This window comes from Pelobates fuscus, chromosome 3 (assembly GCF_036172605.1).
Source record: "Pelobates fuscus isolate aPelFus1 chromosome 3, aPelFus1.pri, whole genome shotgun sequence".
NCBI classification, from domain to species: Eukaryota; Metazoa; Chordata; class Amphibia; order Anura; family Pelobatidae; genus Pelobates; species Pelobates fuscus.
Genome location: NC_086319.1, coordinates 342,413,512 through 342,428,019, shown reverse-complemented (window position 1 = coordinate 342,428,019; position 14,508 = coordinate 342,413,512). Strand labels below are relative to the sequence as shown.

Below are 14,508 nucleotides of genomic sequence, written 5' to 3'. Positions count from 1 at the left end.
ATAGATTTTTAGGGGTTTCTTAAAGGGGAAGGTGAAAGTCTAAGGGTATGAAGGAAAGTAATTCCAATAATGAAAGTTGAATTTTTGAATGCAATCAGAGAACATTGCACTTGGTGGAGTGAAAAGACTTACAGGTACTTAGAAACCAGAAACGTCACATGGTTCTGGGTACAGCTAGTCACAGCTTTGTAGATGAGTATCAGTATTCTAAATATAATCATAAAACAGATGGGGAGAGAAAAGATTAAAAGGGTAGTCTAAAGCGTGAAATGTGAGAAGAGGGGAATATAGGAGAAGAAGAAACAACTGGCTGCCGGTTCAATATAGATTTTAGTAGGAAAATACAGGCACAGTGGAAAACAAACAATCAGATCATTGCTTGGTTGGATATTGTATTAAAAATGGGAGAATGTGAGATATATTTTAAGATCAGCATATATAGTATTATTCTCCATGGTAGTTATGACTTGTTAAAATTTAGGTGACTAATTGTAAAATGTCTCCAAATCAGTGGTCAGTTTAGGTAGTGGACCATAGGAGATATCTTTAAAGCTGAACTATTTATTTTATCCTAATCTAGAAGAAGAATGGGTATATCTTCTTATCACATATATGCTCAGTTATTGTTATGAAAGTTAGACGGTTGTGTGTTAAGCATGATACAGAACTCAAACTAGACCCATGATATCACCTACTGCACATGTCTGGTATAGCTCCAGATTAGAAAAGTGATTCAGGTATTCAAATCTGGGTTATTTTTATACTTAATTTGGGTGCTTTCTGAATACATATTTTAAACCAGTATTTCCAAATGCTTAAAAGTCATGTCAAATAATGTCAAAATCTGTTTACAGTAAAACTGTAATTTCTCTGGAATTTATACCGTTGAATAACACCTACAACTTGTGTTGGACTTTTTTCCTGAGCTGCTCCATTTTTTTAATTTTTTTTATTAACATTTCAGCAAATGGCATGAGCCAGTTCATACAGGGTGAAGCCATGTCAAACATTGCAAATAAAAAGGAAAAATAGAACACAACTCTAAAAGCCTAGTATGATAAGCTGTGCATTCCCACAAGAACCCTGCTTACAATTAAAAAAAAAAATGAGTTATTTCTCTTGAGCTTTGATTTAAGAATTTTGGAAAATCAATGCATTATACTGGATGTTACACTCACTTATTAAAATACTACTGGGATACATAAGATATCAAAGTTTGAAGCTTTTACTGTAAAGCAGCAGATATTAAAGTGGCTCAATATTTATTAGGACATAATCATAGGACATAAACTTTACAGGAGTCAAGGAGTTTAACAGTAAGTAATTCAGTAAAATAAGCCAAGAGACATAAAGTTTTCCTCAAGGGACGTAACAAAATTACACGAAGGTAGGTAGAACCACAGGACATAACCTGGAATCTGACGGAAAGAAATTTAGGGTTAAACTTGGGAACTACTTGTTTTGTTTTTTGTTTTTTACAGAAATACTTGTAGATGTGTGAAACTGAGTTCAAATAGAATTGGCAGAGACTAATACAGTGGGAGAGTTCAAGATCAGTACTGACAGAAGCATTAAACACAGTGAGTTAGCTTTCATCTGCTGTCAAAATCTGTTTTGGATAATGTTGTAAGCTAGTACTGGTGTATTGTGTAATAGAGCCAACTTAATGGCTAAAATTGAAAAAGTGATCACTGTTTAAAATTAAATTATAAATGTCATTACGATAAAGCAGTGGTTCATCACTGGTGTAACATGTAAATATCCTTACAGGGGTATTCTAACCACCAGAACGTTTATTACCAGACCACCAGTCACTCCATATTTCGGTCAGTTTTGGAACAGATTCACGAGATTCAGGGTTCCCCCCACCATTCACAACCCATTGACCTTTCAGCTGAATTAAGCAAAATGCATTGCGTGAGCTCTGGTGGTTATGGCTTTCTAAAAATCCATGGGAAGTCTGCTAAAGGTAAGTGAATAATATTATCATAATATGCAAGTGGGAAGCAGTGAAACAAGTAACTCCTGGGTTGTCATGATATTGTTTCAATAAAGAAGACCAATTTTGAACACTGTTTCACTTCATAAATATATCACATTCTTATCAACATCTGCAGAAATGGAAAAATATTGATTTTATTTGTAGATCAAGTGAGAAGTGAGCAATAGATGAAAAAAGTAGGAACAGTAAAAACAATTAAAACAAATATGTATTAATTAATATATAATGTTTATTTATACTTTGAATTCTCACTACTAACTACTGAATAGCCCTATGAGTGCCTGCTTACACAACCTACTTTCAACAAATTCTCATTGGAGTCTTGCAGAGCTATGAAAGAAATATGTAATTTATGACATTGGTAGGTTACGGTTAAAATCCTCAGGTAGCAAACTTTTCTTAAAATGTGATTTTAAAAGTGATCACATTTTTATTATACCTTTTTACTTGGAGTAATTAGATTGATTACTTTCTTTTCATCATACATGTTTCATCGTGATCTATTAATATTCTACATCCATCGATCACGTTTCTATGTAAACTCCTCTCAAATGCTACTTACTACGATTGTAATATCTCCTGTAACCAGAGTATTGATTTCAAAATATAATTAATAAAAGTAGTTTTTGTTTTATTCTCATCAATGATACCATGACCACTAAGAAAAGTATTGCTGTCACATAACCAATCCAGGAGTCCCCGAACGCCACCTCTCTAATTATCTCTGCCTGTGATCTATGCGACTTTAACAATAGACCCATGCACATACCTTACATGAAGGCACCTTTAAGAGTGATATTATTCTTTATTAGTAATTCTTAAGAAATTCGTGTGAGTGACATTTTCTTAATAGAAAAGTCAGATAACCAGATAGCTGAGTGGAATACATTCTTGAACGATACAACACACTCATGTCTCTACAATTGATACATGACTGTAATTCATCCCATACAACATTTATCATTTTCAATATTTATGTTTTGAAGTAAAATTGTATATTTGAATACTTAAATATTTATAAATCACACAATAAATATGACATTTGTATATAAACTGTTTTCTCTAGTTTCATTGGGTTCTCTCATGACAGCTTTGTAATAATTCCATAATTAGTACTCAGTTGACAACTGATTTTTACAATTTACGTAAACATAGCAGAAATAAAGACAACTTCAGCCGGGAAGAAGATATTCCCAAATGTAACTATTTTGTCTTAGATAGAGTACATTGACAACTTACCAACCCTTTCTGTGCAAAAATTCCACCCACTATGGTTCTAAAAACCCAAAATTACATTTTAGCTTCTTAAAAAGAGAGACTGATCTGCTACATAGGAAACTTAAAGGGAAACTATAGGCTAGGAATACATAATTGTATTCCTAGCACTATTGCAGTAGTCCCCAGCCCTCGGGCCAGCATCAGTTCATGTTTTGTCAGTATCTCCATTTGAATAAAAAAGGGAAATACATAAATCCTGGACTGTTGGTGGTTCGCAAGGACTTGACTGGGTACCACTGCACTATAGTACCCTATATATACCCTATATGCTCCCTGCAGTGAACAATGGGTTAAAAACCCTTCATTTACTTACCTGGATTCAGCACCTATGTCCATGGTGCTGAGTCAGATTCTGCCTCCTCTCCTCCTCCACCAATGTCGGCTGAAGTTGGCGACCTAATGCGCTAGTGCCATAATCACATTAGGGCAACCCCACAGGAAAGCATTTAATCAATGCTTTCCTAAGGGATTTTAGCTGACGCTGGACGTTCCCATGCATAGCAAAAGTAGCCTAACCACCCAGAAGCGTTTCTAGTGGCTGTCTGGTAGTTTATCAACTGGAATAATTACAATTGCATGGTAAAACTGTCAGGGACAGTGCAACCAGACCACTTTAATAGTGTCCCTTTAACTGCTTGGCTATTTTAGCATAACATCTGCAAAACAAATAATTCCATTTGTGTAACAGATATGCTTTAAAATATTGTGTCCTATTCTTCATTAAAAGTTTAATTTATAAAGCCCCATAAAACCCCATTTGTTTAAGCCTTTCTATTACACATCAGTAAAACTTGTGTCAAAATCTCTATCTCACAGTCCTACTGTCTATAAGGAGTGATCTCCAAAATCTGAGTTCCTGAACATATCAAGATTCACAGCAAATATTGTTCACTAAAATTCTCTTATCCAAGCCAGTAGTATTCACCTTGTACTGTAGGTGATACCTACTCTCCTTGAATTTACTTTGAGCAAATTCACCTAAATAAAAACTAAGGATTAGAGAATAAGCTCCAACACATAGTCTAAAGGAACATTTCCTACCATATGGACATGTTCTTTTTCATGGGAAAGTCAACAACCGACTGATCTCTTAACCATAGTTGGTTAAAACTCACATTTTATGATTTACTCTTTTTTAAAATTAATATTATTGTTACACTTTCACAGAACCGCTCATGCTTGTAATGAGTAGTGTACGAAAAAGAGAGTACCACAGGCACTCCAAATTGAAACCGTATGCAGATTTATTAGGAAAAAATGCAACGCCAAGGTCTTTGTTGGTCGAAACGTTGCTTGGCGTTGCATTTTTTCCTAATAAATCTGCATATGGTTTCAATTTGGAGTGCCTGTGGTCCTCTCTTTTTCGTGTATTATTCTGGGATTGCTGGTCCTGATACGAAGCACCCTTGGCCGTTGGGATTGAGTGCGGTTCCCACTATCTACTTTGCGCAAATGTAATGAGTAGTGTGGCAAAATCCTCAAGTACATATCGAAGCAGTCTATGCCTTTAACACATTCGCATTTAAGCATTCGTGTTCCTTAATGAACTTCATTGCTTCACTTTAAAAGAAGTGTAATGTTTTTAATGTGTTCTTGTAATAATTAGTTGTGTCCGATTCTGTAAAAATAACAAAATAAATCACCCTAGAATTTAGCAGTTTTAATGAAAGTGTGAAAAAAATGCCTTGAATGGTAATTACTTTTCTTCACAATTAAAATACAAGCAAGGGTAGCATGTTAAACTGAATGTGTTGATACGTCTAGTTTTGGATATGTAAATAGATTGCTGATAATATAGCATTTCACTACATCTCTATGTTTTAATAAGATCCTGTTACAACTGTTGTAAAACTGAAATGTAAACAAGTAAATATGCTATAACAAATTAAAAATGCTGTAAATTTTTCAGAGGAACATGCAAGTGTAGCTCGTTATAAAACCTTGATATTGTACAGTAAACCTGCTGGTTTCTTCGAAGAACACTTTGAAGAATGCAGGCACTCACCAGAAACTGCAAAAGCAGTCTATTTTATGAGATCGATAAGTTGAACACAGCATTTTCAGTGTCTTTCTTCACTGATGTAAAATCCAGCATTCTCTGCTCAGAGCAAAGGATCATTCTAATTACTAAATTGAGAGCATTTTCCATGTAAAAGGAAAGAGCCCCAGAACATTAAATGTTGGTTTACTCAAAAAAAAAATGTGGTTTCAACAACACTCTAGTTCTTTCTAAACATGCCTCTGAAGTAGGATTTGATTGATATAACAGGATGGTTCTACAGTGCTAATACTTTAATTATTATACTTGGTATCAAGGTATCTAAAAAGAAAGGATAACTTCAAGATTTCAGATATGCCTCGTAGTATAGATACCATTATTAACCAGCTCAAGTATGCTCATTTCATCAGCTACAGCTACTAGTCACTGACTTAGAACCAAGAAACCTATTTTCAAATTCTGGTCAGACCACCTCACCAGTAAGTGTCCTTTGCCAAGACACCTACCAATATATCTACCTAAAATATTCATAGATGGTTAGCTAATTTGTGATATTCCTTCTTTCTATCAATGTAATGCACTGCGAAATATGTTAGAGCTTTATAAATGTTAATAATAAGATGAATATGGTGGACATCAAACCGTATCAATGAAGTACCAGAATTACTGCATCAGGTGCACCAACATTTAAAATATTTTATCACATATTTGTTAGGAGTGCTCACTCAAATTTATTTTAGATTTATGGAATTGTCCTTATATCACTGATGTATTTACTGGTCCTCTGTGCATACATTTTATGGGACTTAAATCTACATATTGTCCAATTGATAAGTAAAGCCAAATTAAAGTTTTAACTAAAATGGATCACAAACACTTTGAAAAACTGTTTAAAAAAATTAAAATATACAAATTTATAACACAAAGAAAATGAGTTTCTCAAAACACAAAAAAATTGAATAATTAAGAATGCGGACAAAGGAGGTGAGGTAGTTGTAATGTCTGCTGAATATTATCTGGAATAAACATGAAGATTATTCGATGATAAAGAATCATAAGAAAACTATTAAAGAACCCCAATGATCATTTATATTAATTAATGAAAGGAGGCCGAGGCTTCTACAAGGCAAACAAGGGAGAATTGCACATGTCAATCAAAATGACAGCATCTTTGTGCTCACACGGACTGGACCATGGCACTCCATATCATCCAGGAATAAAAAGAAAGGTCCAGGCTCATAAGTACTGTTTTCAAGCAGTCTTTAAATTAATCAGAACTAAGTAACCATCCAGGCTCTTCTATAGTGTCTTTGTCAAGCTATTGTTGAACAAAATTAAAGAAAATCTTTACATTATACTTTAACAGATAAGTAGCATGGACTGCTCTTAACTTGCTATCCCAGTATAATCTCAGGAGTCACTTCTACAATACATAGAAACATAGAATGTGATGGCAGATAAGAGCCATTCGGCCCATCTAGTCTGCCCAATGTTCTAAATACTTTCATTAGTCCCTGGCCTTATCTTATAGTTAGGATAGCCCTATGTATATCCCACACATGCTTAAATTCCCTCACTGTGTTAACCTCTATCACTTCAGCTGGAAGGCTATTCCATGCATCCACTACCCTCTCAGTAAAATAATACTTCCTGATATTATTTTTAAATCTGTGCCCCTCTAATTTAACCCCTTAAGGACACAACTTCTGGAATAAAAGGGAATCATGACGGAATATATCCGTCACCTGTCCTTAAGGGGTTAAGACTATGTCCTCTTGTTGTGGTAGTTTTTCTTTTTTTAAATATGGTCTCCTCCTTTACTGTGTTGATTCCCTTTATGTATTAAAATGTTTCTATCATATCCCATGTCTCGTCTTTCCTCCAAGCTTTACATGTTAAGATCCTTTAACCTTTCCTGGTAAGTTTTATCCTGTTATCGATTAACCAGTTTAGTAGCCCTTCTCTCAACTCTCTCCAAAGTATCAATATCCTTCTGAAGATACGGTCTCCAGTACTGTGTAAAAAGTAGGTTTCACCAGTGTTCTGTACAATGACATGAGCACTTCCCTCTTTCTACTGCTAATGCCTCTCCCTATACAACCAAGCATTCTGCTAGCATTTCCTGCTGCTCTATTACATTGTCTGCCTACCTTTAAGTCATATGAAATAATCACCCCTAAATCCCTTTCCTCAGATGTTGAGGTTAGGATTCTATCAAATATTCTGTACTCTGCCCTTGGGTTTTTACATCCAATATGCATTATCTTGCACTTATCCTCATTAAATGTCACTTGTCACAACTCTGACCATTTTTCTAGTTTACCTAAATCATTAGCCATTTGGCTTATCCCTCCTGGAACATCAACCCTGTTACATATCTTAGTATCATCAGCAAAAAGACATACCTTACCATCAAGACCTTCTGCAATATCACTAATAAAATATTAAAGAGAATGGGTCCAAGTACAGATCCCTGATGTACCCCACTGGTGACAAGACCATGCTAGTTTGGCAAGATTTCCCTGAAGTAAACCCATGTTGTCTCTGATCTTGAAATCCATGTGATTTTAGATGTTCAGCAATCCTATCCTTTCATAAGGTTTCCATGTCTTAGGGCAAGCATTCAATCAATAAAACTCCTGCCACCATTGTATTTCACATGGGTGTTCTATATGATAAAAAAAAAAATAAAGATCCTCAGCGCTCAGCAATACATTAGAGTGGGTTACTCAGCCATCAAAGTGAAGAGGGCAATGTTTCAGGATGTGAATGTGTCTTTCTCGAGACATGGGGGGAAAAAATTTGTCAACGTGAATGTGAGCATGGCTTGAGAAAGACATAATGCTGAGAACTAAGGGTATTTTCTTGTTATTATTGTTCACTGGGATTATTGTTCACCATCTAGCTCCGGCAACCAAAATGTGGGATCCATAGAGGACTACCAGCCACTAATATACAAACTTGATTATTTTCTATATGATAAATAGAATAATAAATTAAAGTTACTTACTTATCTATTTGCTTGAATTATAGAACTTAGAGAAACTAGTTAAGGACTTTAATATAAATGAAACCAAGAGGGCTGCACTCACCTGAACGTGCATTCTTTATAGGGTGCTACAGTTTGGATACTTTTGCAATTTGAAATTCCTTAATTTACCAACAATTCTCACTTTAGTAAATAACACCTCCCCCCCCCCCCCCCAAAAAAAAAAAAACAGACTTTATGCTCTAGTAATTATTATAATATGCTCCACATTGTGTCCAGTAATTGTTATTTTTTTTTTCTAACAAAAATGTAGTTGCTTTAATATCCAGGTTTACTGACAAGTAAGGTAACCTTTGAAATAAATGTTCACATCGAGAACCTGAATCCTAAACTAGTCCTATGCAACCAAATTTATACCAGCACTGTATCAATTGATATCATGACGTCCTACAAGGCCTTCTACACAATTACCTTCTAACATACCTCAATGAACATAAGAAACATTTATAAACTCCTATTATGTGCACACCCTGCAGAAGGTCACTTTATCAAGCTACACGTAAATAGCTATTATATCTAACTCGTGTACATATATAATGATTTATTCACTTTATTGTATGGGTTATATACATAATCTGTACAATATTCTACTTAATACAGATTTTCTATATGTGTGCGTACATGCAGATATTAGAATGGATTTCATTAATATGTAAGTAATCAGTTAAAGGTTTATGGGAAATACTGAAATTATAATCAAAATTGTTGCACAAAGTAAGAAAATGCAGTAAAAAGCAAAATAATGAACACATTATTATATACATGTAAACACATTGACACACTTAAATGTTATTCAGATGCACATAGAATACAATAATAAAAATGACAAATCAATACCTGCCCAATGGTGCAATCCAAATATTTTAAGGGGGAAAAAAATCCTTATGCCCTAAAAAGGGTACAAATATTACAACCTGTGCTCGTGAGATGTGGAATTGCTTGTGATTAACTTGATTTTTCAGCTGTTCACAAATGTAACTGCTTGAGGTCCACAGCTAATGCCACTTATAATATCACAAAGTTGGAAATTAGCTCACTGATTTGCAGCTTGCGTAATGGTGCATGTACGGACTGCATAAAGTACTAGAAATTGATGCATTCCATATAAGTTAATGTGTCTTCCCTTAGTCTGTATACTGCATACATTTTTGTCTTTACACTATACTAATATTAAGAGATGGATGTTCTGTTTCCCCCCCTCCCACCTCCCAATTCCCTATATTTCTGTGTACATTTGAAGACTTAACCAGATTCCTTTTGGGTTGAGTATCCCACCCTTCCACTCCAGGTGCCCCTTTGGAGGTGACCAAAGCATGGAAGCAGTACAAGCAGAAAGTATTGCGGTTAGCCGGTTTACAACCAATTTTAAGATTTGTGTAGGACTCACTGATATCGGGCTCTTGCCTCGCATGCGCATTCAGCCGAAGAGGAGGAGAGGAGGCGGAGAGGAGGAGGAGAGCTCCCCGCCAGGCGCTGGAGAAAGAGATAAGTTTAACCCCTTCCTCTCCATCCAGCCCGGCGGGAGGGGGTCCCTGAGGGTGGGGGCACCCTCAGGGCACTATAGTGCCAGGAAAACGAGTATGTTTTCCTGGCACTATAGTGGTCCTTTAATATGATACATTCTGTTCTTTTGCACTCATGTTCCATTGAGATAATTTTTGGATTACACTATTTTATTTAATATTTAGTATTTTTTTAAAGTGCAGACTGTAATTTTAAATACAGGCAGTACAATTTAAATAGCAAGGTAGCTAAAGAGCTTACAATCTAAAGATTACAATAAAGAATTGAGACAAGAGAATGCAATGTGAACTAGACATTGATGGCCATAGAGATTAATGTGTAGTTGCAAATATTGTTTATGTTGTCAATAGTTATGAAGACATTTAGAAAGAACAGACATACCTCAGTAAACTGAACATAGGATTGAGGGTTAGTGCTCACTGAGTTTGGGAAACAGTATAAATAGGATCATTGCTGTTTTATGTATATTGTGCTATGTTATGCACTCCTACTCCCACAAGTTGCACAACTTAAAGGAATTGTTATGAAGCATTCACCATAGATCCAAGGTAAACCTGATCAATGGCTCCAAATATGTTCTGCCAGAATCAGAAATTAGGGTAAGAGTAAGCCCAGGACAGGCAAGAGATCCCTTATCTGTCGTACCTCTCTGCTGAGTGAAATAGTGCTCAAATAATAAATGTAATGTCACCATAACTTTCACTGTGCTTAAAGAATAAAGACATAAGCAATGCCTAAAGCTTAATTTAATGAGACACAATTATTTTATGGACACTGATACACTATGACAGTGCTGTCACTTTTGATCCCTACAATAATATGCATTGAGTATTACCAAGGAAGGTGTGAAAATAAGTGGGATTGTGGTTATTATTAGGTTTAAAGAACAGGCTTCATGAAGCCGTGTAATACTTTGCACATTTGTATATACTTTGTATATATAATACATATATTTATTATGTTATAAACTATATATATTTCTTAAAGTCAAAATTCAAAACATATTTTGTATACAGACTACATTAAGTTCAGGAATCATTCCAAGATTAACAAATAATGTGTGTAGGTGTGTCATTTTTCGTCACAAGTGTTCTATGCACTAGTTCTAAGTACACTATTATTAAATATTAATTTGTGATTTAATTTTGTTTCTTTTAACTGCTTGCTGATTTTAGGGTATGCAATGCAAAAGGAGGGCTTTAACATTGTTAGGGCAGCAAAGCACACCCTAACGATCAGGTTTTTCCTGCAGCCAAAATACTTATCTTCCTCGCCAGGTCCGATCGGGGGGATTGTCGGTCACCGCAATCACATGATTCGTATTGGCCAGATTGCAAGATAGTTTGCAGGGGTATTGCCTGGGCTGTCAGGCAGATCCCCCAACATATCAGTCATAAATGTACCACTTAAGTATGTTTAGATAATAAATAAATACACACTTATAATACAAATATATATATATATATATATATATATATATATATATGTGTGTGTGTGATTTTATTAATTATATATTATGGGATCTAACTGACAACCCAGGCAGAACGTCCAGATAATTGAATTTGCAAACCCTATACTGGACCCTGTAACTTTCCAAAACCCCATAAAACCTGTACATGGGGGGATACTATTGTACTTGTGACACTTCGCTGAACAAAAATATGAGTGTTTTAGAGCAGTGAAATGCATACTGGTGATGATATCATCAGTGCAAGTGCTGTTTTTGTATGTAAAATATACATGAACACTAACTTTGGCAAGTGTTTGTGACTAAGTGGCTACTAAGAAAGACTGGACATACCCCATTTTGAATACCTTGGGTTGTCTACTTTTGCAAATGGTATGATGGGGTAATTTTCATTCCTGGGCTGTCATATAGTTTAAAGGCAACATATGCTCAGTCTGTTTTTTCTTCTTTTCTTTTAAACAACAAACTTGTGCAGGATCCTTGATATGCCCACTGTACTAATTGTTGTTTGTCATGCTTATTATACGCTTGTTGACATGGCGCTACAAACTTGTGCATACAGCTTTGCACTGCATAAATAAAGAATATCAAAACAAATTCTGTCAAATTTCAATGTGCAAAACCTGAAAAGAAGAACGTCCTTTATTTGACCCTGTAACTTTCTGAAACCCCACACAATCTGTACATGGAGGGTACTGTTATACCCATTGCAGAAAACAAATATGTGCTAACAAAATAACAAATGAGCTAACAAATAAGCTAACAGTATTGTGACATTCAACGATAAATGCATTCACAACTTGGAAAATAGCTACGTTTCTTAATCACTAACACTTTTTTAGATTGTATGCATTTTAAATAGTTTATATATAAATATTTGATCTGAAATAATATCTCTATTTATCCTGAACACAATGATATTATAATACGTGTGGGTGCACTTAATATGAAAGAGGTAAATTATGGTTGAACAGACATAGATCTCAAATTACAGGTTTTGTTTTGAATTAGAACTTGTAAAATTGCCCCCACCCTTAAGGGGTTAATAAACAACTATATATTGAAAATAATAATAATAATAATAATAATAATAATAATAAAAAAAGCTTTTTAAAATCCATAGTGAAGATTAGATTGTTAATTTTATATCCAGTAGTCTATGTAGAGATTTATCAAGACTTGTGCTATTCTGTGCTAAAATGCTACATAAAGACCATCATTGTGTGAAAATTGCCAAAGCTCTAACATCAAATGATCAAAATGGGCAAATCAGTGCGATTAGCTCCCATATATGAATATTACTGTGTAAGTGTCAAAGAAAATGATTAAAACAGGATACGCTCTACATCATTTAACAACTTGTAGATACAATGTGTACAACCCAAATTACAAAGCTTGTCCCAATAGACAATATATTACCTCCATATAAAAGTAGTCCATGCTGTCAACAATTCCTATCAAACACAACTTGGACTTGTCATTAAAGAGTACATTTTTGGATTTCAAAGTGAATGTTAAGTTTAAGGCCAAATAGCTAAACTGAAAACAAAGCTCACTTGGGGATTATGTCCAAGTCATTCATTTTGTTCTAAGATTTTACATTCACTTGGAATTCTCGACAATTCACACTTAATTGAATATCCCTGACAGTATTGCATTGATTTGAGGGCACCATATTAACATAACCCATTCGCTACCAAAAGGTCTTAAAATGAAAAATAAATGAATACATGAATTAATCAAATAAGAGATTTGGATTGTCAGTTTAGCACATAGCAAACACATATTGCTTAATAAATATATCCACTGTATATAACATACATACATGTTTATCAAACAGCTACAACAGATTCATTTATAAAAAAGTTCACCAGACACTATGACACAAGTTTCCCCCATGCAGCCAATATCACACTATCTCACACACAATATCTCAATATATGGGAATGTAATATAGATTTACCACATTCAAGATCTGCATTAGATTCATTCCGAAATAGACTGTAAGAGGGTGAGAATCATTGGCTACTGGTCTCTCCAGAGGGTTATAATTCTTCAGTAATTCCTTATAAAGCTTCCTCTGATATTCTCCTTGCAGAGACACTTAAAATCAAAAAAAGAAAAAGTGTATTAACTTAAATCTAGACATTATTTATAGTATAGTGTATATTGTACACCAGACACTGCCCCGATTATTAATAGCATTGCAATGCTAACTGCATGCTGTGTAATGACATTATGTCCATGTCCTTAATATATAAAATTAATGAGTTGGATGAGATGGCTTTGGAGCTAGAGCTTTTTGATTAATAGGTGGCAATCAGGGTGAGGAGATCAATTTACCGTTTATGAGGCAGGCTGATATTATCATCCAAACATTGAACTCCCCAGCTCCCATTGTAGGAGATCACAGCAAAATAGGTCTTCAAAATTCCCAGTGGGGAGGGAAAAAAGTTTATTATCCGGTGAGGAAGAACAGAGGGGAATATAAAAAAAAAAAAGCTGGTTAGAAAGCTGAGCTTGTGTAGTTTAAGATCCTCTCCCCAGCTGTGTACTGAGGCAGGCAGGCAGGCAGGCAGGCAGGCTGGGATATGGTGAGTAAGCTGAAAGAGACTGCTTATAAAGTGCCAGGGATCACAGATCCAGAGACTGCACATGTGATGATCACACAGGTAAAGGATGGGGCTGGTGCAGGGGGTTCTGCTTTTAATTTTTAAAAAGGGCTATCCCAGCAGCTCCCTGATGCATTCCTTCCTGCATAGATAGAGAGAGAGAGAGACATGGGCTGATGCACTCATTCCTGGCAGCTGCAAGCAGGGTAATAATGTATCGCCATCCAGAACCCCTCTCTCCACGTGAAGCTGGCTAGTGAGACACTCTCTCCATCCTAGCCCTCACCCATTGCATTTTGTATCATGTCAAACAGGCAGTCCCAGGGAGGAGGGGGGAGAGGCTGCTAGGAGCATGCATCATTTCTCCTTGGTGTTTGTGCTGTTAACCCCTTTAATTCCTGGACACCACTGGATGCCCACATGTTTTCCCCAGGCTATAATTCTTCTGCCTCTGATTCCCTAACGTGGCATTCTGAGAGGGACCAGTTATTCGTGTGATCTCAGAGTGGGATCAATGCAGCTGTGTGGAATACAATGTTTCACTCACTACAGCACTGTGTGCTTTAGAATGATTTG

At 35.5% G+C, this 14,508-nt stretch overlaps 1 protein-coding gene across 1 annotated transcript in view; it reads right to left on the bottom strand.

Annotated features, from left to right (window-relative positions):
* CHRFAM7A (CHRNA7 (exons 5-10) and FAM7A (exons A-E) fusion) overlaps positions 1–14,094 on the bottom strand; it is a 204,582-nt gene extending 190,488 nt beyond the window's left edge. The window contains exons 1-2 of the mRNA XM_063445710.1: positions 13,664–14,094; positions 13,284–13,423 (exon numbers count right to left, since the gene is read on the bottom strand). Coding sequence (XP_063301780.1) covers positions 13,284–13,423; positions 13,664–13,718 — 195 coding nt within the window. The 5' untranslated portion in view covers positions 13,719–14,094. The remainder of the gene's footprint in view (positions 1–13,283; positions 13,424–13,663) is intronic.
* Between the last annotated feature and the right edge of the window lie 414 nt (positions 14,095–14,508).